At 46.0% G+C, this 24,009-nt stretch overlaps 2 protein-coding genes across 5 annotated transcripts in view; one reads left to right on the plus strand and one right to left on the minus strand.

Moving 5' to 3' along the window:
* Positions 1 to 3,087: 3,087 nt before the first annotated feature.
* LOC144106185 (uncharacterized) lies at positions 3,088 to 5,157 on the minus strand. Its single transcript, XM_077638922.1, has 2 exons — positions 4,895 to 5,157; positions 3,088 to 3,771 (listed from the first exon to the last, which is right to left on the minus strand). Exons 1-2 carry the CDS (start codon positions 4,977 to 4,979, stop codon positions 3,209 to 3,211), a joined length of 648 nt encoding a protein of 215 aa, XP_077495048.1. The 5' UTR covers positions 4,980 to 5,157; the 3' UTR covers positions 3,088 to 3,208.
* A 9,254-nt stretch (positions 5,158 to 14,411) lies between these two features.
* LOC144107477 (protein FAM135A) overlaps positions 14,412 to 24,009 on the plus strand; it is a 32,136-nt gene continuing 22,538 nt past the window's right edge. For 2 of the 4 annotated variants that reach the window (XM_077640491.1, XM_077640493.1), the window contains exons 1-10: positions 14,606 to 14,746; positions 15,617 to 15,726; positions 17,551 to 17,645; positions 18,370 to 18,509; positions 20,231 to 20,301; positions 20,662 to 20,839; positions 22,002 to 22,030; positions 22,665 to 22,767; positions 23,417 to 23,576; positions 23,660 to 23,709. In XM_077640491.1, the coding sequence (XP_077496617.1) occupies positions 15,650 to 15,726; positions 17,551 to 17,645; positions 18,370 to 18,509; positions 20,231 to 20,301; positions 20,662 to 20,839; positions 22,002 to 22,030; positions 22,665 to 22,767; positions 23,417 to 23,576; positions 23,660 to 23,709 (903 nt within the window). In that variant the 5' untranslated portion in view covers positions 14,606 to 14,746; positions 15,617 to 15,649. Of the gene's footprint in view, positions 14,747 to 15,616; positions 15,727 to 17,550; positions 17,646 to 18,369; positions 18,510 to 20,230; positions 20,302 to 20,661; positions 20,840 to 22,001; positions 22,031 to 22,664; positions 22,768 to 23,416; positions 23,577 to 23,659; positions 23,710 to 24,009 lie in introns of all 4 variants that reach the window. The other 2 variants (XM_077640492.1, XM_077640494.1) reach the window with 2 other exon arrangements.

Raw genomic sequence — 24,009 nt, forward strand, 5'->3', positions numbered from 1 at the left:
CCGGGTGCTTTTCTTTTTCCTTTACTGAGTACAGGTGAATAGTTACCTCTGCCTCCCGATTCTTGGTCGATCCCCAAGTGTGGATGTGTGCAATCTTTCGAAAGGCTAACAACAGCAAGTTGCGCATGCTGTACTACTACGCGCCATTTCAGCGAGCGCACCATAAATTATGTATCAGGAGCAACATCAGAAAGAAACAGTATGTTGTTCTCGCCCATGACTGGCGTCGCTGTAAATTAAAAAAAAAAAGACATGGAAGCGTGCTTTTCGTAAGCGCGTGTATTTCACTCGCTTATTGGTCGATACGTCGAATATATAGGTTGACTCCTTACTTGCAGAACCGGAAAGCAAAAAATAAAGTGGCTGTGGCTCAACTCAGCTGAGCCAAGATAGACGCGGTTTAGCTTTGGTTCATCTTTTTTGCTTCAAGACTTCAGATAGAGCAAATCACGTGATGCATCACGTGCCACAAGTGCAAGAGCGAGCGTCCAGAACGGCGGCGGACGAGACTGCCAAGAGCAAGAGCGGATCACGTGACACATCACATGCCACAACTGGCGAGGAGGAGCGCCAAGCAGCAGCTAGCGCAGCGGCGGACAGGACTGCCAAGCGCGCAGCTAGGCGCCGATGAAGAAGATCGAGGCACCAGCCACGCGGCGATGTTGCACATGCGGCGCGCTTCCCGTTAGAGGTCAAGTCTAAGAGCCAGATGACGTTCAGGGTCAGCATGGGAGAAGTAGAGCTTTTCGCTCTAAAAACAGATGGAACGTCAAATTGTCGTTCAGTGGAAACTTCGAGCCACTCTCATGCAAACGGCACAGCGCACCACATATACACGAAAGCTTCGGCGCCAACGTGAGAAGCTCCTCTCGAGATAGGCGCATCCACTGCATTTCCCATATCTAACGTACTGATAGGCGACACCGTTTTGCCCTATTGCCCTTCAGTTGTTTTGACGCCTATTCTAACCCTCGGCTCTTCGTTTCCTCGATTTTCATTCCTATCTCCTCAAAATCTCTCAAAATTCATTATTCGCTTTCCCAGGTTCCTCATTTTTTATCTATGAACTGTTTCAGATAAGTCTGGATGAATTTTTCTCCTGTTTCGGTCTGCACCAAACTCTGCCCAGTCCCACACCATAGGTATGTGCAATTGCTTCAGAGGCAACAACAACTGAGAGACCGGTCCTCGTGGGCGGGGTCCTCAGTCCAGTCCAGTTCAGGACTCCGATAGCTTCCACTATCCTACGGGCCCTTAGTGCGCTCCAGCGACAAACGTCGGTCGTTTGAGCCGTGGCCTACAGTGCACTTAAAGAGTCATGAGCTGATTAAAGCTTCGTTCTCTACCCGTTCAGTTTACCCCGTGTTCAGATTATTTTTAGCAAAGCTCTCGTGACAGTGCAGTTGTCGCGAGATGCCACGCACTGTTCCCTGATGTGCGTTTGCGCCCGCGTGTTATGCGCGTTAATGTGCCTTTGTGTAGTATAATAAATTGTGTATAAAAACTGGTGTCCGAATGTTCTACTTTTCATGCTTCCTATAATCCATGAACGAGATTAAAGTTTCTTTTTTTAATGAACAATGCAGCTAATTTATCGTGAAGGAATGCATTTCAAAGTTACAAACAGTAGCACTACGTTGTTCTGAAAATACTTGAAGCCGCCCGATTTTATTATCATCGTGACAAGCGGCAACAATCTGCTCTATGTCAAAGCAATTAAGTCTTCTTCCAGCCTTGGAAGCTAGCCAATAAGCTCCGGAAGCCACGAAAGCTTGCGAACTTCACACCTGCACGGCCAGCCTGTCAAGCCCATCAACTGCTGTAGGCTTTTAGTCAAGCGCGCTTTTCATGCCGGCAAGAAAGATGGTTTTAATTTCGGAAGTAGGAAATATAAAATAAATAACAGCGCATTTGCTTGTAATAATTTAAACAATATATACACCTGTTTTACTCTCGTTATAACATCGACTCCTAACAGCACGATATCTATTCCACACGCGCCTTCTGTCTCATTTAAAGCATGGAGCTAGAAGCCAAGTCGTGGAAAAGCAACACCGACACTTGAGCCAGCCTCTGTAATGGCGACATTGAAAAACGCAGTATCCGAAAGTTAAGATGACTGGCGGACAGGCATGTGTAATTATACTGCATTGCACGCAGCTGCAAACGCCGGCGCGCACGAGTCTGCAGTGCCACAGAAGTTGATCGTGGGCAACGCATTTGTGCACGCAGCAAGAAATAACCGTGCTCTGTATGCTCTACCGCTTGTATTTACGCCCATTTGAAAGTAAAACGACATTGATAACGCGCGAGATTTGAACCAATGCATACATCCAAGAAAACAGCGCAGAGTTAGTCTTTTCGGTGAAATTCCTAGTTGCCGATTCTTGCCATTTTCAGCGCCAAACTTCAAGCGACGCAGATGGCTCTGGCTAAGCAAGAAAGGACCTATACATTAGGTAAACTTTGACCAATACAAGCACCGCAGCGGCCGAAGTTCTACTTTTAAAATTTCTTGCGAGATTGTTGGCAACGTCACCAGTATCTTGATACCGGTGACGAGCAAACGATGGCCGAGAAGTAATTGGCAAAGACAGACACGTCACTAGAGCGGCGCACACCCGCAAAGGTCGCGACCTCAATTTTTCACTGTCAGGCTGAGACAAAAGTGCCTACAAGCGGCTACATGCGCGTCGCTCTACGCCAGACACCATTCAAGTGACCATGTGATAATCTCCAAATATCGATGTGCGCTAGGCGTATTCAAGAAAACCACATCCTACGGAGCCAGCGCATGCGCAGCGGTGTCTCGACAGTACGCCGTGCCAGCAGATGTCAGCGCTGCTTCCAGGCTGCAGCTCACGTGAAGCATCCGTTTATTCAGAAGGGGGTGGTTAACTTCCCAAAACGACTCAGGCTATGAGGAGCGCCATAGAGGAGGGCTCCGGAAATTTCGACCACCTGGATTCTTTAACGTTCTTCGACATCGTACAGTACACGGGCATGAGCTTTTGTGGCTGGTAGTCCAGCGGCGTTCCCGTGCGCGTACCAATGGGAGCGTCAAAACGAAGGAGAAACAGCGGAAATACAGTGCGAAAACGTTTAATTGGCACAGAAATACAACACGCGGTTAGGGGTAAAAGAAGGTGCCAACTATTTAATTTAAAAATTTGCAACAATTTTCCTACCTATAAATTATAAACGGCAGCTACCGATGCCTCAACCCGGTGACAGTGGTGAACGGCGGCACGTTGAATAGTTCGCGATGAGAGGAGGCGTAGCTGTGGACAGACGTCGAGAGAGGTCGCCAGTCGTCTTCCCTGGTGTAGCCCACGGAGAACGGGGCTTTCCGGGGAACCGCAGTCGTCGGTCGAGGGCGAGTTCCAGGACGACCACGGGACACCAGAGATCGCTTGGCCACTCCCGTGTGCGCTACGGAGTGTTCCGGTCCCGAGGACAGGTTCTGAAGGGACCCGAATGAATGAATAGCGGACTCGTACGAGGGCGAATAGTGTGTGGGGCCGCCAGGGAAGTTCCCAAAGGCAGAATCGTGTAGGCCGTCATCGAAGTAGTCCCCAGTGCTTTCCGACGACATGTCGAACACTACTTCGTGGTAGTGGGGTCCATGAGCAGGAGCCAGCACGGCGGGAGGCTGGCCCGAGGTTGCACTGAGGTCGTCGCGGTTGGTCGACCTCTGAACATGCAGGCCACGCTCGGCACTGCCTGGCTCGTCGGTGACGTACTCAGCGAACTTTGAAGGCTTAGCTGTGCCTGTAATAATAAAAGGGAAAGAAGGAATGCAGAACGTTTGTAAGTAATAGTACCGAGCGAGCGAAAACGCAGTACCGGACAATATCAAGTGGCGTCAGTGCACCCGGTTTGTTTCAGTTTACTGTGTGTGTGCGCGCAAAAGTTTAAAAGTATGGATGAACGTAGTCAAAATAAGTAAATGCATCAACGTATTTGCTGCAGATGGACAGTCCCCAAAGGTGCGAGTCTCAGGCAGGTATTTGAAACTATGTGTTGAAACAGCGGGGACGTGCAATTGCGGGCTACGGAAACAGACAGAAGGATGAAATTTCACTGCGGCAAGGTGCACTACACGCGACGTGTGGCCCATATGTCGTACATAAGTGACGGATTGGTATTCAATAATATAGGACTTCCATGCATATTTGGGCTGCAAAGCTGCGCTGTGCATCTACAGTAAACTGCTCATTTAGGGAGGCTTATTTAATAAATTCGACCACGCCAGTGTCTTTTCAGTGGACTGAAGGCTGAGTACACGGATGTCGCCGAATTGCGCACCGAAAGTAACTAGTCTAAAATAAGGAGTGTAAGCTGCAGACAAACTGAAATTGTGATGTGGTTAGAAAAAAAAATCTACCTCGCAATACTCGCACTGTAGAGAATGTGCACAAAGAAAACCGTCCGAAAAACATCGAACAGATTCCGTCAGCCCTATGTAGCAGACAGTGAAGCCACTGCATTTATAGGTGACACCAGCTGTCGAGACAAATGAAAAGAACGAATTCCACCTGCTAGGAATTAAGTGATCCACCATTTTAGTGACCTCTAGCACTTAATTATCAGAAACAAAACTTGCCCAACGCGTTCGGGCGTTTCGTGCAGAATATGCCAAAAACATATGTCGCATCTCAATCGAAGACAGTCGGATGGAACTTATGATAACGATTACAAACTAGACAATTTGGAACCGACTGAATTTCAACTGATTCGAGCTGTGCTTTCTGCGGGCTCAAGTCGGGGCGTTTTTATTTTATTTTTTCGCTTTCAGACTTGAATGCCAAGTTCGCAAGGGTATGGGGAAGCCCCAACAAAACGGACGAACGCCATCTTTCACAAGGATCTACAAAAAGCAACACGAACTCACCGTAGTCTACGACCGTAGGTCTTGCCGCCGCAACTCCCAGGAAGGCGAAGAGTGCCAACGGCCGGATCACGTTGACGTCGCGCATTTTTCCTACGGGCGGAAAAATATTCACTGGACTCCGTTGTAGTTCGTACAGCTTCCAAACAGCGTTCGCCTCCCAGCCGTACTGCTTTTCCTGCAGGAATGTGCCGCTACAAACTTCGGCGGCTAAGCAAGCCGGCGGCGTGTCCAGTTTCGAGCTGCGCTCAAGGACCGCTTATGTAGGCGTCTACGTCCGTCACCGCCGATTGGGTTCGAGACTTTGGTCAGCGATAACCCGATAACAACCGGCAGGTATGAGTGGGTTGCACTGGTGGTTGTGTGTGTTTGTGTGGTGAGTCGACACTTTTGATGAGTGCGTCCGTCACGCCATTGACTGCTGCTGCCGGCAACTGGCACACTTGTCACGTGCGCTCCTGCCCTTTCGTAGGCTGCAGCTGACCCCAGCGGAAAACCCGCCGCAGCCTCCCCTAGCAACGTGTTTGGTCTGCCGAGCTGAAGCAAGACGATGAAGTGGAGTTGAGTTGGCCCTACGCCAATCCCGAGCGAAAAATGCAAACTAAAATCAATTAAATACAGCATACATCGTTGATTTGTTTATTTTTAATAGCGTATTCCAGTCGGTCATCTGGAGCAGCCCTCCGAACACTCCAAGGAGCCAAATATCCATCAAGGTTCAATCATAACTGAGGAACTGAATCCAAATTGTTTACTGAAGCACGCTCTTCTGCTTCGTGGAGCAAAAAAAAATCTGCTCTGGATCGACGATTGGAATACGCCATAAGTTTCAAATTTGCACGGCTGCACTTCGGCAACAGGGGTAGCCGTCACGGTTTCATTTAAACGGCCGAGCCAACCGCTCACTGGGTGACTTCATGCGTGCTGGAAGCAGTCCAGAGCGCTCAGGAGTATGTTCTGCATCATACCTGTCCACTCATTTAGTTTAAATCTGTTAATTACCGTTTAAGCAACTGGATATGTATGCGAATTGACAGTCGAAACCGGAAACGCCTCTTATTTCAAGATAGACAAACCTTTCCGCGCCTTAAAGGCCGCGATCGAAACTTTAGAAGAACGTTGCTGCCTCTCGCGCGTTGATAGCGACTGCGCATGCTCCAGCATGTACCGCATCAACCGGCCAATGCGGTAGCGCTCCCTGCGCGCGATGTTCAAAACATGCGCTGTGATTTCGGACTTCGCACGCTGTCCTCAGAGCGCGAAATGAGTTTTTGCAATATAGCTAACGGTTAAAATGGATTCTTTTCCTCAGTTCAGGTGCAATAGCGTACGGCAGACCAACAGGGTACTACTACGCATGCGTACTGGTGTGTAAGCGGCTCCACTTGGTGTTAGCTTCCTGTCAGAGTATTCTTAATAGATAGTACTGCGAAACAGCGCTGACGGACGGGACGGAAGAGGAGACAGAAAAATGCGCTGTGTCTGCCTCCTCTTCCGCCCCGTCCATCAGCGCTGTTTCGCCGTAACGTTCAACATGAACCAACCAGCCCGATTCAGCCATCTCCTTGTATTCTTAACGGGAACGAGTTGCCACACAGCACATCCACATACGATCATGCGGCTGTACTAAAACTCTCCGTAGTATAGGCGGATGTGTAGTATACTCTCGTTATACTATGTATTTATAGTATGCCAGGTTTTTCAGGGAAGCCGATCACAAATTTTTAAAAATAGTGTTTTTGACGTCAAGAGAAGCTTTTAGTCGCATAGTGATATCAGTGTTCACGGACGTCAAGAAACAGGTGAATCGTACTAACTAGCGAAGAGACGAAGTAAATTCTAATAGTTTTCTTTTTCACTGTTACCGATAGACACCTGGTTGCAATCAGAGATTTGTAACCGGCCGCTAGTAATAGCCATATCAGTTTCTAGAATTTCGAAAACACGGTTACCCTTGGCGCTGCGGCTCGACAAATTTTTCTGTTTCGACTGGTACGGGTGCTGGAAGGGTTGCCTTGCCTGCAGGCTTCTCGAATGCGCATGTATTCTGGCACGATGTAGCCAAATTTAGTTGAGCCACAGTGGCGACAGTAATCGCATTTTAGAACAACTGATATGGCTATTACTAACGGCCGGTTAAAAATAGCTAATTGCAACTGTCTAACTGTAATATGTTAGAAGTGAACTATTAGAAATTAGTTAATCATTTTACTAGTTAACATGATTTCCCTGTTTTTTAACGTCTGCCAACAATGGTATTACTATGCCGCAGAAATATTCATTACCTCAAAAAGCCTATTTTTAAAAATGAATATAATATGGACGTATAGTATATATTTAATTCTCCAACAGTATAATCACAAAGTTAGCAAGGAAGGGGAAAGCCTCAGGGATCTTGCCAACGGCCCCGACAAGAGGACTTGTCTTTTCGAAACGTTGGCAAGCGCCCTGAGGTTTTCCCTGTCTTGTTCACTTTGTGATTATCAAGAACCATCTGCCGAATCTCTCCCTACCATGGACTCGAACACTATAGTAAATCATCTACAGTCTTTTCATGCCTCCTGCCCTGTAGCGCATTTTTTCTTTCTTGAAGTAGTCTAACACAACTTTAAGCTTTCAGTGCACGTTAAGGATCCCCAGGTGGTCGAAATTATTCCGGGGCCCTCCACTACGGCATCTCTTTATCTGTGCCCGCCGCGGTGGCTCAGTGGTTAGGGCGCTCGACTACTGATCCGGAGTTCCCGGGTTCGAACCCGACCGCGGCGGCTGCGTTTTTATGGAGGAAAAACGCTAAGGCGCCCGTGTGCTGTGCGATGTCAGTGCACGTTAAAGATCCCCAGGTGGTCGAAATTATTCCGGAGCCCTCCACTACGGACCTATTTGTTCCTCTCTTCTTTCACTCCCTCCTTTACCCATCCCTTACGGCGCGGTTCAGGTGTCCAACGATATATGAGACAGATACTGCGCCATTTCCTTTCCCCCCAAAACCAATTATTATTATTATCATTAATTGCCACCTTCTCTCTTCCCTCATGGCGTAGTAGGTGTCCATCGACAAGTGAGACAGTTACTGCACCTTTCATTTCCTGACCAACAGTTTTCTTTTTTTTTCAAATGCCCCTCAAAGGAGGTTTCATCCAACCAGTGACGTCAACCCATTGTCATGACGTCGCGGTCAACTGCATATGTCCAGCGCCTAACCATTGATCACAAATACGAACCGTTGTTGATCGTGTGCTCGGTGGCAACGGCATGGTCTCTAGCACTAAAGAAAAACGGACGAAAACTCTTTGATCGAAACCGCGATTCAAGGAGTGCAGATGGCATCATGTGGCACTGGTGCTCCGGGCCCGCTCCCTTCTGATGGTGATGTCTTCAGGCTTAATGGGACATACCAACGGCGAGGGATTGGCCAGGAGGCTGAGCAACCAAACAAAATAGTTCTTATTCCTCTTCTCCTTCTACTACTACTACTACTACTACTACTACTACTACTACTACTACTACTACTACTACTACTAGGAGGGTATGGCAAGAGCGTAAAAAGCCGCCACCGGTGGATGGCTGCCACTGGAACCAGAGGAGGGTAGTTACCGTGAAGGAGGAGGAGGAGCATTACCGTGGAAGGAGGAGGCTTATGTCGAAAGCATACAAAGGCGTAAACGGAGGAGGGTTCCCACAGGGACCGTCCTGGAGATGGTTTCTGTGCAAGTATCGCGGACAATGTGACAAGTGCAGAGGAATCGCCAACCGGAAGATGGTTACCGAGGAAGGAGGACTGTATGGCGATAGCGTAAAGCGCAAGCGGAGGATGGTTGCTGCGGTAATTTAGGCCAGCTTCATTAACAGCGGAGACATAATAGACTAAAATGATGCTCCTCCTCTCCCTCATCAACTCATACACGCTGACACGTCAGAAAATAAATAAAGAAAGCAAGTCGACACTGCAACCCGCAGTGACCCATCCCGCCCACGCCAGTTGGGCACGCCCAATGAGAAGGCTCATCCAGATTGTCCATTCATGTCATCGGGGTAGGGGCTAAGAACGCTTGGTGAGGTGTCGCCATGATCAGCTGCGGGCAGCAATTTTACAAAATTATTCGTAAATTATAGGCCCAACGCAGAGCTTTAAATTTAACTATAATGCTCACAGGGACAACCTGTACAGATCTGTTGCAATAGGATATGACCATCAAAGTCATTTCAGAACCAAGGTAATCATATTCACAAAAGAGACGCAGTTCAGGGTTAGGGATAAGACCTGCGCCATACAGGAAGACAAGTAAAAGCGACATTGAGGACAAATAGCTGACCTGTATTGATAGGGCATCGGGACCTTTTTTGTTTTGATTTTATGGGGATTTAACGTCCCAAATCGACTCAGGCTTTGATGAACGCCGTAGTGAAGGGCTCCTGAAATTTCGGCCACCTGGGGTTCTTTAGGTTTGGTTTATGGGAGTTTAACGTCCCAAAACGACTCGGGCTATGAGGGACGTCGTAGTGAGGGGTTCCGGAAATTTCGAACACCAGGGGTTCTTTAACGTGCACTGACGTCGCACAGTGCACGGGCCTCTAGAATTTTGCCTCCATCGAAATTCGACAGCCGCGGCTAGGATCTGCCGGTATCGGGTTCTAATCACAAGAAGACAACTGTAGCCATAGGCGCGTACAGGACCCTATAAGGGTGGGGGGGGGGGGGGGGGTAGCCTGGGTAACAGAGAACAATACGATATAAAGTTCGTGCCCCCCCCCCCCACCCGTCCCCATATGCTTAATTACGCCTATGGCCTCACCTAGAACGGAGCTTTTAGACCAAATACGAAGGTGTCGCCATCATCGGCCGATTTCGCGAGTGAAATGCATGCATCGACACTGATATATTTTGCGTGGATCTCGGAAGCAACGCTACGCCACCATTCACTTCAAAGCGGTGACGATTAACCGTTTTCGGTAAGGCTTTAGTAAAACTTGGTGCGGGGCTAGTTGGTTAAGCATTTGTTTGAAACAGGTCAGCGCTAAAAAAGACACACGGCGAGAGAACGATGACACGACAGGACAGAGATGAGTGCTACTAACAACTTGTTTTATTTTTTGCTCCAGGGTACGTATTTAAAGCCTTAATTGTCACATCACATCATGCTCACAACCAGGGGGCGTCAACATTTTTTTCATATCAAAAAGTTAAGATGTATATCTTGAGTTTTATGGAAAAGCAAGCAACAAGGAATGAAAAAAAAACACCAGTAATCGACACGATGAATCAGAGAAAAATATGAGGAAGAAAAAACAAACAGGACTAATAAAAACGTGTTCAGTTCTTTCTTAAACGCGTCTCAATAAATTCCCGCTCCGCAGAGTATAACGTTGTTGTTGTCGTTGCCTGAAAAGATGATGGCACATACCCAGAGTGGGGGATTGGCCAGGGTTTGGTGCAGGTCCAAACAGGGAGTGTCTAATCTAAGGGAATCTCAACCGATTTATCAATTAAGATTGGGAGTGAAAAGGAAATCCTTAATTTGATTGAGCATGAGGAAATCGAGTTGTAAATCAAGGAAACAAAGCTGTGTGAGTAGAATTACTAATGTGAGGATTGATAAGAAAGCAAATAATTTTGAGTGAATGAAAGTTTGAAAAAAAAATGAAATAAAATAAAAAATAAATAAATAAATAAATCTAGAAATTAACACAAAAATCTCCCAGTTGCACTGATATACTTGTGGAGTAGTTGGCACACTTGCCAAATGGCATGCCCTTTGACGGTTGTACCGAATGAGAGGAGGACAGGAAGAGTAAACGGCAGTCCTGATTGAGCAAGCGGATTTACCAAAAACTGAATTCTCTGTCGGGCAAATCGCCGGCAGTAGAGGATGAAATGATCTATGGATTCAACGTCCCCGCATGACGCACATAGATTCGACGGCGTGAACCCCGAACGGCATAAGTATAGATTAAGGCGAGGTATCCTACAACGCAGCAGTGTCATAGAAACCTCACATTGTCTTGATGTACAGTAACGTATATTTCATGGGAATTTCAAATGTTCGAAATCCGCTGCACCAAGGATGGGCTCATGGCTCAGGTAATGGTGAATTTGGAAGCGTTCATACCGGGACGTGGTCAGAAGTATGAGGTTTGGAACGCCCTGGGCAATAGGGCCATTGATGGCAGATTTCGCGAGGAAATCAGCCATGGAATTGGAAGAAATGCCACAATGTCCTGGTATCCACTGAAAACGCCCCTCTATGACATGACGTGGCACGAAGTACAATAGGGATCGATAAAGGAGAGTATTTTGCGAGCTTTCCAGTGCAGCCAAGACTGAGCGGCAGTCCGAGAGAATGATGACTTGATCAATATTGCTGGGAACGCTTTGAAGGGCCAAACCGATAGCGAGAAATTCAGGAGTGTAAATTGGAGTATAATCAGTGATCCGAAGAGAGTAACGCCAATCTAGTGTTTGTGAATAAACACCTACTGCTGCCTTTTCGGCTTGCTGAGAGGCATCCGTAAAAATTGCAGCATGGCTCGGATACTGCAATAGATAATCCTCCAGGAGACAATTTAGCATGTTGGCAGGTAATTGCTTTGCGTAAAGCGGCATCACATGGTCAAAGCAAACAGTTGGTGCAGCCTGCAAATCGGTGACGCATTGCACGGACCTAAGCGTGACTGCAATTTTGGACAAAAGGTGCTCTGTGAACACAAATTGAGGCAGTTTGTAGATCGGCCAATGTTTAGCTAGAAAGAATGCCGGGGTTGTCAAAAAAATCGGAGGGGCCACTCCAGGCATTGGCTCAAGTCCCCGTAGGAAGGTGCGCACTGTGAGAAGTTGGAAGCGGGAGTTCAAGTCCCGTATGCGAGCTTCCAGAAAGAGGACACAATTGGCCACTGATTTTGGTAGACCCAGGCATAGCCGTAGAGCACGTCTCTCCAAAAGCATCAGCGGTTAATTTTATATCTAGGGCAACCGGAGAACAGAACGCAACCGAACTCCAAAATTGGTCTAACGTAAGTTTTGTAGAGAAATAAGAGAGTGTCTCTGCGCATACCAAATTTCCTATTGCTGATTCGCATGAGGCGACCGAGAGCTCGCTCACCATTTAAGGCTATACTTTTGATATGAGGTCGCCAGTCGAGGTGAGGATCGTAAATGACCCCTAGATACTTTAAGGACTGCACTTGCGGGATTTGGGCGCCACAATACTGTCGACTGATATAAAGAGGGGACGCTGGAGGAAAAATGAGAACTGAAGATTTGTTCACGTTTAGAGTTAAGTGTAACTTGCCCAGCCATACTTCCAGTGCATTGAGGTAGGTCTGCAAAAGCTGGTAAAGTGAGTGTATGTCTCTAGAAGAAGCGAAAAAGGCAATGTCGTCTGCATATACATACACCTTGACGTCACCCTGAATAGGTATATCTCGCACCAGTATGTTGAAAAGTAACGGAGACAGTACGGAGCCCTGCGGCACGCCTCTAGTCTGTGAAAAAGTCTCGGACGTAAAAGAACCGTCCGAACAGAAGAATCGCCTTTCTTTTAGGAATTCCTGAACCCATGCAATAATATAAAAAGGCGGCCGAATTTCGACCAGCTTGTTCAATAAAATTGAATGTTCAACACTGTCATACGCTTTAGCAATATCCAAGGTGACTAAAGCCGCGACCTCTTGCTTCCCCATTGTCATCCTAATTCTACTTTCCAGATCCAAGTGTGCGGTCCAAATCGAGCACCCCCAACGAAACCCTATCCGAGAAGCACTGAAGGCTTGTACCGCTAGAACATGATCTGTAAGACGGGTGTGCACAATTCGTTCAATAACTTTAACTAAATTAGACAAGAGGGAAATGGGTCGAATGTTGTCCATTTCGAACCCCTTTTTGGGATCCTTAAGAAGTAAGATTATTAGAGGGAGCCAAGATTTCTCCGGAGAGACATTAACCATATGCAAAACATCCGAGGTAAATTCTTGCACAAGAGATTTCAACATACCAATAGAGATTCCATCGCATCCGGGAGCTGCAGGTTTGAGGCCAGAAACAATGGAAAATAATTCAGAGGATGTAACCGCAGTAAAGTCTGCGCGCGGAGGGGGTAGTACGAATGGAACCGCCAACCGCGCCTGAAAGCGCAGAGCAAGGCCTTGTGCTATGTGGTCAAGTTGATCTTTTGCATCCTCTGGTGATAAGACCACGAACTGTGTGACCTGAGAGGTCGGAGTTGTATGGGTGTGTTCCATGAAGCGGTACAAAGCTTTGCGGTTATTAGGGCTGAATAGATAACTGTTCAAATTCTCATTGGACTCCTCATTCGCTTGACCAATGGTCCTCTTAAATGAAGCCGCTAGAAATTTGTAATTTATTCAATTTTACGTTATTCGGTAAGGCTGATCAGGCTGATGATGATGTCACGAGTTTGACTCGACTGGTGGGAAGAGTCTTAAATCAAATTTTCTCGCCGACAAACACGTCTTTTCCTGTCGTACAAACATCAGTTCATATCTTGAAAAAGCCAGAGAACCAATTTTTACATAGAGCAACAATTTCGTGGAGTCGTCCTCAGTGTTCCTTAAACCTTCGAAACGATGGCATTGGGCTCAAGGTAGGCGAAGGCATTGCCACCGCAGTGGGTACGCGCCATTATCTTATTGAGGGCAACAACAACAATTAATCTTCTTGAGGACAATTAACAACAACCACAATTGCCACCGCAACCATGCAAGCTGCGGGCGCTGGGTAGAAGGTACCAGGATCATAGGTGATAGGTGCATTTTTAATTGAGGGTTTCCAGTGGCGGTCTGGCAGACGCCATCGCCAACGGGGCAGAACTGCAGGAAAGAGCTAGTGCTGTAAAACTACCACCCGTTCACTATATAGCGGTCCTTTTACGGCATTACAGCGATCTTGTCTTCTCGACACTGGCTTCAGCGTCTGGATGCCAGCCCGCCACCAGGGATGGGGGCAAAGTAGCTCCGCAAGAAGTATTCAACAAAATATAGTTAGGCTTGGTTTGGTTTATGGGGATTTGACGTCCCAAAGCGACTCTCAGGCTATGAGGAGCGCCGTTGTGAAGGGCTCCGGAAATTTAGACCACCTCGGGTTGTTTAACCGTGCACTGACATCGCACACTACACGGGTCTATAATTTCGCCTCCATCGAAATTCAACCGCCGTGGCCAGGGTCGAACCCGCGTCTTTCGGGTCAGTAGCCATAACCACTGAGCCATCGAGGCGGCTAACATAATAAAATAAGGTAACTAATGGCAGCAAGTCTGCCTATTTTAGCCATGGAATAATCGACCAAGCTCCTCTTCTTTAGCAACCAGCAGTTAACGATGCCGGAGAGACTGAAGCGGTCTGCTCTAGGAAGTTCATATTTGGAAAGCGCTCGAAACCGGAGGTGCGTGGAATATTTTTGGTGGAAAACGCAACCGAAACCAAGCAGGGCAACTCGGGCTCGAACAGCCATGTTCCGTTATCGCATCAGCTGATCAAGTTGTCTTCCCTCTGCCAACACAGGCGTCCTGGATTTCTGTTTGAAAATGGCCGCTTCGTTTGATGCCATTGAAGCTGTTCTAGATGTTTGGCACTGGCACAAACGGTGCTTCGTTTTGCTTAGTCTCTGTTAGTCGCCTGAGTGGTGCAGCGCATCATCGGTACTTTTTGGCTGTGTGTTTACGCGCTGTGCGCGCTACAGCAGATGCCTGCCATGTCTGTTTCGATGCCGGTTACTCTGGCAAGCTCTTGGCTTAGGCTTAATTCTTTTCCGACGGCTATTCGTGCCAAAAGTGTGAACCACAAGCGCTGCAATGTGCCACGGCAAGAAGTTCAGATGGCTGCATTTTACTGAAACCGTTATCAGTAAGTCCCCGGTTGTGAGTTGCGTCGTCGTCGGCCCTTGTCGGCGTGCGATTGTGATACCGCGCAGCTGCTTGGTACTTTTGTTTAGTTTCACTTATCAGCAGTAATCTCTTCTAAAAGATAGCTCGTTCCCGATAGCGTTTTGTTCCGAGTCCTGCACGACACAGTCTGATGCTGCGCGGTGCACTTCCTGGCACTTGTTTCATAAGTGTCGCGATTGCGTAACATCTTTCACCGGATATGAAACTGGCTTGGGAAAGAGCGAAATACTAGTAAAAGTGCGTCTTCTCTTGTTAAAACGACGTACCATGCGACTTATTGTCAATATCTCATAAATCTGGCCTGTTTCCATGAGCCGTTGCGCTTAAATTTAGCAGGGTTCGCGTGGGCCATTTAATGCCTGGGGCAAGTTTAGCTCTCCATTGATTAAAAAAAAACTTTTCGGCTCGTGACACGCTTCACCCTAGCGCTGAAATGATGGCCCTGCCTAGAGCTGTTTTTCGTGCGTAATCTGTACTTAGTTGCTATTTACTCATTTATGTATCATTGATGTTTGTACAAAACCGTTATATCATACCAATTCCGACGCGCGATCTCGATATATTTCCATTTGCTCGTGGTTGGTGCCCGTACGCATGATTCACGTCAGAAGCACTCGGGGCATGTCAGTTTGATGAGAGTGGATAATAGCAGACGAGTGTTACACAACTCTGTGCTGTGTTGGAAGCTTTCCACATATGTTGGCACGATAGAATCGACGGGAAAAAAAAGGGGGAGGGAGCTTTGCTTTGTACTGCTAGCGGATGCGTTAATTGATACCTTTGGTGGCAGTGTTTCATCGATCGTGTATGAATTCTCTCGTGTGCTCAGAGATCGAGCCTCAATGCTGTGAAGACTCGAGGCATGGCTGAACTCCAGGCATCAGTAGAGTTTTTCATCGAGCTCTACAAGTTCAGCAATGTTGACCTTTTCCAGCGAGGGTGAGCTGTCTCTTCTGACCCTCTGATTGATGTTCAAAAATTCTTGCGCGTACACAAAATTCGTTTGCTGTAACATCATGTGATGTTTTTGATATTTGCCCTATTTGAGCTCGGTTTGCTGATGTCCTTTGATGGCGTCTTGTGATGTTAATGTTCCATATTGTGTAGTAATCTGCAGACATGGCTTGTTGTTGAGTTAGAATTGCAGTATACAGTTTCTCAGTGAGTTGTGTTTTACTGGTCGATAAAGCTTCATGAGCGAAGCTTGTGAATAATTGACATCTAACGTATATAGTTTTTTGTACTATGTGATATAAGTGTTACATTTTACTGACTTATGACATGTTAAATTAATCCACTAAATACTGATTGCTGGAGAAAAAATGTGCATATTAAGTTGAAAGATAGAGAAGCACGTGCTCTCGCATTGCACTAGTTTGTTGTGTTATGCTGTAATGATATGATATGCTATGATATGCTGTAATGTGGTTAACAATGTTCACATTGTGCACCGCACTTTGGTCTGGTTTGCAGGCGGCATATTCTTATTCAGCCGATTGACATGGCAGCATATCAGATATGGAAAACTCTTCAGAGAACTGATAGGCTGTGGTGATAAGCAGTGATGTGCCATTTCCAGTGCTAATTGTCCTGATGCTAGGACTTCCTGGAACAATACTTGCGTATGTGACATGTTGAAAGTAACTCATTTCCGATAAGCATTTAGCCCTTTTAGTTGTGGCTCGCCATTCCTATTCGCTACTTTTTTTCTGCCCATGTGATCTATGCAGGCCTGAAGAAATCCAATTAAATTTTTTCGAACATCAACTGCCTACTGTTCATGTTGCACAGGTATATGCACAAATTGTGCAAGAGGTGTCATGATGGCTGCAAAGTTGTAAGTAGCTTCTGACAAGGGAAGGCAGTAGGCATTTGAAAGTGCATGTAATATTCATTCACGGATGTATTATTTTCCACAAAGTGGAAGTCTTCATGATGGTGTCAAAGAGCAGGCTGTCAAGTGTAGTGTTTTTAGAAACATTTTTACTGTGTTCACCAGCTAACATGACAAAAATCTCCCAGCCATTATATGATCATGCTGAATTTGTTTGAAACAACATACTTGAATTTGATCTTTATTTACCAGAAAGGCTGGTGGGTCACCTGGGCTAAAAGCCGTAATCAAACAGCTTGACGAGGCCGAGGCAACCCTTACAAGGCAGCATAGACGAGACCACTAAATAATAACAATAATAATAATAATGATGAAAAAAAGGTTAACATGAAATATTCAGCTTTACAAGACATAAGAAACACTTACAAGTAGGTTATTAGCAAATGCGTACACAAACACTGCATTTTTTGTTACAGATTGACACAAATCGCATGAAAAATGAGAAGGCATCTTCGTGAGCAGTTGGAAGGAAACTGTGAAAGAATAACTAGGAAACACTGTTGCGAAAAACTGCATTACAAATTGGAAAAAAGCTGTAGCAGTTGAACACGTGTTAAACATTTAATGTGTTGATATTTGCTTAATATGGATGGAAGATTGTGACGTAAGGACTGGAGCTTGTAATCGGTGCGGAAAAAGGGTACGAGCAGTGTGTCTTTACTGCGTGTGTTTAGGATGTTAGTGTGATGCTGCAATGGACCAGTAATTGCTAAAAGTGACCGAAAGCTGACATGTTAAAAGTAATGTGAGCGTAAGAGTCTGTATGTATTCATACATGTGGTTTGCATGAAGAATTTTGTACTGCTGGAAAAAATGTAAAGTGGATGGTTGTAAACTTACCTGTACTTTTTTTTTGCTCATTCCTGCAGGTACTACCAAATTCGATTGTCTCTCAAGGTACCACAGAGGCTTCCAGCCAAAGTTGAAGTTCACCTGCCTAGAAACACAGTGATTCAAGGTTATGGTATGAGCCAGGGTTTTTTTTTTTTCTCTCTCTCTTGTTAGGACTGATCTAGTATGTGGGACTTTCATATTAGCATTTAATGTGAAGTGCTGACGTCCAGAATCACTGACGACATCAGTAGTGCCTGCTCAGACAGAGAGCACTTGAGTTTGTAAAAATTAAACTGAAATTTCCAAGTTGTGCAGTTTTTGGCAAGCTTCTGCGAAAGGAAAAACTGAGGCCTTAAGTGGAAATTCTGCTTCTGTCGTTCACCATGGTTTCAATTTGACTTTTTAAATGCAATTGCGTGCCGCGGTGGCTTAGTGGCTTTGGTGTTTGCCTGCTGATCCGAAAGGTTCTGGTTCATTTCTAGCCATGGGGGCCGAATTTTTATGGAGGTGAAGTGCAAAGACGCTTGTGTGCTGTGCAGTATTTCAGCTTATGTCCAAAAACCCCAGTTGGTCGAAAGTAACCCGGAGCCCTTCTCAGCGGCATCCCTCATAGTCCTTGTGCTGCTTCGAGAAGTTAAACCTCATAGTTTAGTTTCATTTCATTTAAATGCAATTAATTTTATTAGATTCGTGCAGCAGTTGCAGTAAATGTGTTTCCACATATTCCAACTGGTTCCAAAGTGGCACCACACTAAAATTCGTTTATTTTCAAGCTTGGGCTTCTTGTCCAGTAAGCTGTTTTAGATGACCGCTTTTTCTCACAGCCTGCCTGTTGCGTTTTCTGTCCCTTGCAGCGCTGCCCATAGTTTTTCCTGCCTGTATCGTGAATGGCACGGCTGTGAGCAAGACTTTCCAGATACTGTACAAGAACGAAGAGGTCCACTTGGACGATACCATTGTATTCAAAGTCCATGCTCTTGTCGATGCACACAGGGTATGTTGCTTCGCCCTTGTGTTGTGAGACTATGTTGTCTTTTGTTCTCGGGATGTGCAACAGCTTGCTTCCTCCTTCCCGAACTGCCCCTGCCCTTAGCGAATGCGGGACATGTCCTTTTCGCTTGCCCCACAGCCATCCATCCGTTCCTCACAATACCCCAACCCTCTTCCTACTTATTGGTTGGTGCGGCTGGCTTCAGCAGCTCATGCTCACCATTTGGCTGTTGCCCACTTGGCGGAAGAGTTCATATAAGGTCTTAATTAGGCTTTAAATTGCGACTTTCTTTTTCTTTCTTTTGCTGTTTGCCCCTCTTAGAGATGGTTACAGATCGTTCCCCTATGCTAACCTTAAAGCGGCGTTAATAATTTTGTGGTAGTGGTTAATTTGGTTGGTGGGTGTGTATAATACTGTTTGGGTGTAGCTTTTGCTTTCAGTGGCTGCTGTGAATAAGGTAATTCATCACATGCGGCATTGTAGGACCTAAAGTGGGAATATTTTTGGTTTCATGACCAGTGTCATGTAAATGCTGCACAAAACAAAGAATTACTTCTGTCTGTCTACCTGCCGTGGTGGCTCAGAGGTTAGGGTGCTCGGCTACTGAGCCGGAGTTCTCTGATTTGAACCCGGCCGTGGCGGCAGCGTTTCGATGGAGGCGAAACACTAAGGCGTCCGTGTGGTGTGGGATGTCAGTGCACGTTAAAGATCCCCAAGTAGTTTAAATTATTCCGGAGCACTCTGCTTTGTCTCTTTCTTCTTTCACTCCCACCTTCCTCCCTTCCCTTATGGCGCGGTTCAGTGTCCATCAAGATTGAGACAATACTGCGCCATTTCCTCTCCTCAAAGAACCAGTTTTCAATTTTCAGTTTCTGTCTGCCCTGGTTGTCTCTTGGCCACTGTCTTTTAACTGTTGTTTCTCATTAGAAGAAGTTAAGGTGAAGCAATATTATGCAAAATGTAAAGCTGAGCGTTCATTACACAACAGTGGCTGCACATCGAACCTTTTTAAGTGATGGGTTGGAACTTGGTGTATATTATATAAAATATATGGCTTGAGGCTGAGTGTTGCAACTGCTGTCATGTTGTTATTTATATTTTGCCCCTTGTAGTTGTGTGGTTGGAGGCTGCTCTCTAATTTAGTGTTTGTTGTATGGTCGCGTTCTGGTAATCCTTCGTTTTCACAGGATGTGCCGCCCTTCAGGTAGCACATGAATATTCATCTGCTACCCAGAATATTGTGGGCGACACAGGCGCTATCTACTTCCATGACATGCCAATTGCACATGTGAAGTGCTGTGTGCGTGCGTGTGCATGCGTGCATGCGAGAGAGAGAGGCGCCGCCATCTATCACTTGCTATTCTCGCCAGCGTGAACTGCACATGCACTCTAGGATGTGGTGGCTTGTTTTCAACCAGTGGAGCTCGAGACAGCGCAGAGGGGGAGAGGCCATGCAAAAAAGGCGAATTGCTGATTACTAGGCTATGACGACCATACTTGTAATGTGCCCACAAAAATTTGTTGCAGCATTAGTTGCTGTTTACTTCTCAAGTAGAAATATTTGAGAAATTCACCCTTTCTTTTTTAGGTACATTCGTAATTGCTAGTGACATGCGTACAGGTTTGTTGTTACTCTGCTTCGATTATTTGTGCGCTGGCTTGGTAGAAGCTTGTATTATGCATAATCTGTGAATGCCATACTTTAATGTTTTTACTCTATGCAGGTTCGGGACATACTGGCAAAAACAGACTTCCAGCTCTCTGTTGAACTTTGGTTCACTGATCAAAACTTTGGGCAAGTCCTGGTTTCTTTTTTTGTGTGTCTAGTTTAGTTCATAATGGTTCTTTTCTGATACCACTTGGCTGTACAGGTGACAACACTTGTATTACAGGACATTCAGTCCTGCTTACAAAACTCTCGAATGGTATAGGAATGTTGCTGATCTTCAAAATCACTGCAGAAATTCGTTTTAAAACCTTGTTAATACAGCAGTATTTGCCTGATTTCTGTGCCCAGGATGCTTCCGTGCAGGTTCAGTGTCATTTATTTTCCTGCACTTAACTGAGCTGTCAAGTGGCCAACTTTTTCGCTGAATTTTCTTGCAACAGCATCCTTGGAGGAAGCAGACTATTTCTGTCGTTCTGTTCCCAACAGCCCTGACCACCACAAGACAATTCAATGCGTCAGCTCGCGGCTTCTCACCCTGCACTTGGACCCCAGCCGTGGACTGCACCACCACATTCCCGTCCTGTTCGACTACTTCCACCTGGCGGCAGTTGCAGTCACTATCCATGGTTCGCTGCTGTCCCTGTGCCAGCCTTACCTCAGGCAGGTGGCTCGGTGTGACGTACGGCATTTGCTGAGGCACAGCATGTGTGCCAACTCTGTCTTGCCTTTGGGAAACTGGGTTGCGCTCTATGCTGTTGTTCTGACCACTTTGGTGATTGCTTTCAAACACTGTTGCATGTGGTGCTCTTCATTTGCTTTTAGGTTGCTGACTAAACTTGCATGTGCTACTTGCGGAGAAGGTTCTTTGTAATCTTGTGGTACCTGTTCCGCATAGCTTTTTTTTTTTGTCAGACATATCCTTGCCGCACGGCCGTGAAAGATCGCATTAATTGCCCAGTGCCTTGAATTTCATTCCTGTCGGAATTGCCCTATGGGGACAAACTTAATTGCATTTGTCCTCATGCAATATGTATTCGCTAAGTCCTTTGCTTTGTCAAGTAAAAAATTATTTATTTGCAACTTGCCCATCCTGATATCTTGGTGGCTGTAGCATTGAGCTGCTGAGCCCAAGGACATTGGGCTGAGTCCCGGTGGCTGCATTTAGATGCAGATGAAATACAAAAAAAAAAAACATGGTGCTGTGTGCTGCCAGCACACAACCCCAGATAGCCAAAATTGATCTGCAGCTGTCCACTATGGCATCTCTCTTTGCACGTTAAACCCGTTGGGGCATTAAACCCAGCGTGCCATACCATTTATTTGCAATTTACTCTCAAGTGAAACATGTCTGGGGTTTGAAGGTGCGTTAGGTAGAGGTTTAGCAACATGGGGCTGTTTGGCTAGCATGCTGTTTCAAGGGCTTGTGTGTACTTTGCCAGCATAGCAAGCAAATGCAGCATCATTACTTGCAAAATAATTTTTGGGTTGCATTTTAAAAATAGTATTGACGTCATTTTGATACCTTGAACAGAGTTTCATGTGCACACGTAAATGCCCAAGTAGCTTCTGCGAGTCATCATAAGGCGAATAACAGCAGTAAATCTGAGGCATATGGCACTGGTTCAAAAATAACGAAATTGGCAAAGGTGTTTGATATTTGATGACATTCTGATGCATGTGTGGCTCGAGTAGTGCTCACCAAACTTGTGAAGTGACTGCTTTAGCCAGGCTTCTCTAACAAATCTCTCATCAGGACTGCCGGACCGGCATTTCCTGACCTAACCCTTTCTCTCTCGCCTGTCCACTTTCCACTGCCCTCCAGGAAGGGTCCTGTCTTGACACCATCTCATCCAGGGTAAGCTCTTGAATCTAACCCTAATCTTGGCACTGGCCCCTGTCCGTATGCTACGCTACCTGTGCATGCTAAAGAGCTATCAACTGAAACAAGTTTTTGTGCTGCATTCTTGCATTAATATTGGCTTTCGAATGGTGTTGGTTTTCTGTCTTTATTCAATCGTGTCTATAGATTGAAGCTAAGCAAGGGTACTGAAATAATTCCAAAATAATGTTTCGTTTGTGACGAGCCTGACCTCCTCAGTTAGTCAGAGCAGTGCTGTCAGAAAAGCAGGTGCTTGCTTTTATGAAAAGGCAGCTTTTTTTTTGCTTTAGTCAATTTCAGTTCAGTTTACTAAATTATGTCACACTTAATTTCAGTCACTGCATGGACGGGTAATCACTGCCTGGTGTAGGGTAAAAAAAACGCAAAAGTAATGAACTAGTCAACGACTTATCAATATCATAATAGAGTAAAAGACTAAAACTAGGCAAGACTGTCGCATTACAGGTGGCCGAATACAAAAGTGCCTCCAGCCTTGTGGGCAGTCTGCAGCATTGCTTTGCAGTCGCTTGAAGGTATCGAAATCAAATTGTGTCTTTGAAGCACCGCATAATTCAAATGGCTGGGCATCATGCCTTTTCTTGCAACGCAGTTTTGCCAGGACAGGAAGGGCACAGTGGTTCACAGGCAGCCCAAGGCTTTCTTCCCGCAGGTCCATGTCATCCAGCTTGGAGAGTGTGTTCTTTGGGGCTCAGGTGAGCACTGGATCTCCTGCTTTGTCGAATGTGGGAGCTCCCACTCTGAGCAGCGTGTGAAAATACTCAGCTAGACAGCATAACATTTTGCAGTTTTTATATTGCACTGGAGACATCCTTAACTGAAGCTGTCGTTCCTGTTGCGTGCTGTGTCAACATGCTGTTTCAGCATCACTTAATGTGCTGAGAAGAGTTGATTCTATGCCACTCATCCAGTGCTCCTTTGCCTGGCCTGTTGTAGATTAGCGGGGTCCATTTTTGCATCTTTGTGGATGCTTCCACAAGACTTCAGCGAAATCAAAAATGCGATAACGCAAAATGTGATAACTAAAAATGAATAATGAGAACATAATGAATTATAAAAGTGCTGTGGAAGGTATATTTATTTGTGTTTCATTTTTGAACAGACGCTGTGTGTTTAGTAAGCAGCCAAATTACCAGACAGCGTCCTGAGAGCCATGCCATCTCGGACAACTCATCTAGTAAAAATTCTTGCTGTTCCAAGTGACTTTACTATAGAGGGGTTATACTACTAGCATATTGCAGAAGCATATCGGTTCGATTCTGCACACAAGAAGGGTTCTTGACAAGAGAAGGGTTGCCCACATTGATGGTCAACAGGGGATAGAACTTGTTGCGATGTTTGCAGGCGGGTGCCACTAGTGGTGGCCGTCTGGTGGCACGCTTACAGCGTGCCTGCCTGGTTCACTGGGAGCTGTGCTCGCTGCTCCTGACTGCCTATGGCAGCCTGCAGCGCCGTCTCGTGGAATTCATGCGCCTTTTGCCACCCTGGGAACAGCTGCAGCTGGGTGAGCAGGGGTCACTCACCGACTCACTTGTCGGAGTCTAATTATCGTGAACTAAAAGTCTGATTTTGTTTTCTTTCTTCTAGATTCGCTGCACCTTTCTTCCTGTCTGGAAGGACTCAGCAGTATGGCAAAAGTGAGCATCACCTATTTTGTATTTGTCAGATTTTTTTTATTATACTGGATCCATGGACAGCTAAAAGTACATGCTATTATGGAAAGTGGTGTATGTTATCTTGCTCCTTTCCATGCCTCCTTAGTTATGATAGCTTGATGTGCCAGGGGCTGGTTGTAGTAGTGCGCCTTACGGTAAAATCATTTTTCCATCACTCCTTACCAGTGCAGCTCCTTGAAATAACTGTCAGTTTTAGTTTACGAAGCCAAGTGTATTGACTGAGGTTGCATGTAAATTTCTGTTGAAGGGCCTTCTATAAAC

This window comes from Amblyomma americanum, chromosome 10 (genome assembly GCF_052857255.1).
Source record: "Amblyomma americanum isolate KBUSLIRL-KWMA chromosome 10, ASM5285725v1, whole genome shotgun sequence".
NCBI classification, from domain to species: Eukaryota; Metazoa; Arthropoda; class Arachnida; order Ixodida; family Ixodidae; genus Amblyomma; species Amblyomma americanum.

Coding starts and splice junctions, on each gene's coding strand:
- LOC144106185 (XM_077638922.1), bottom strand. CDS start 4,979: ATGCGCGACGTCAACGTGATCCGGCCGTTGGCACTCTTCGCCTTCCTG. Junction 3,772..4,894: donor ACCTACGGTCGTAGACTACG/GTGAGTTCGTGT, acceptor TTATTATTACAG/GCACAGCTAAGCCTTCAAAG.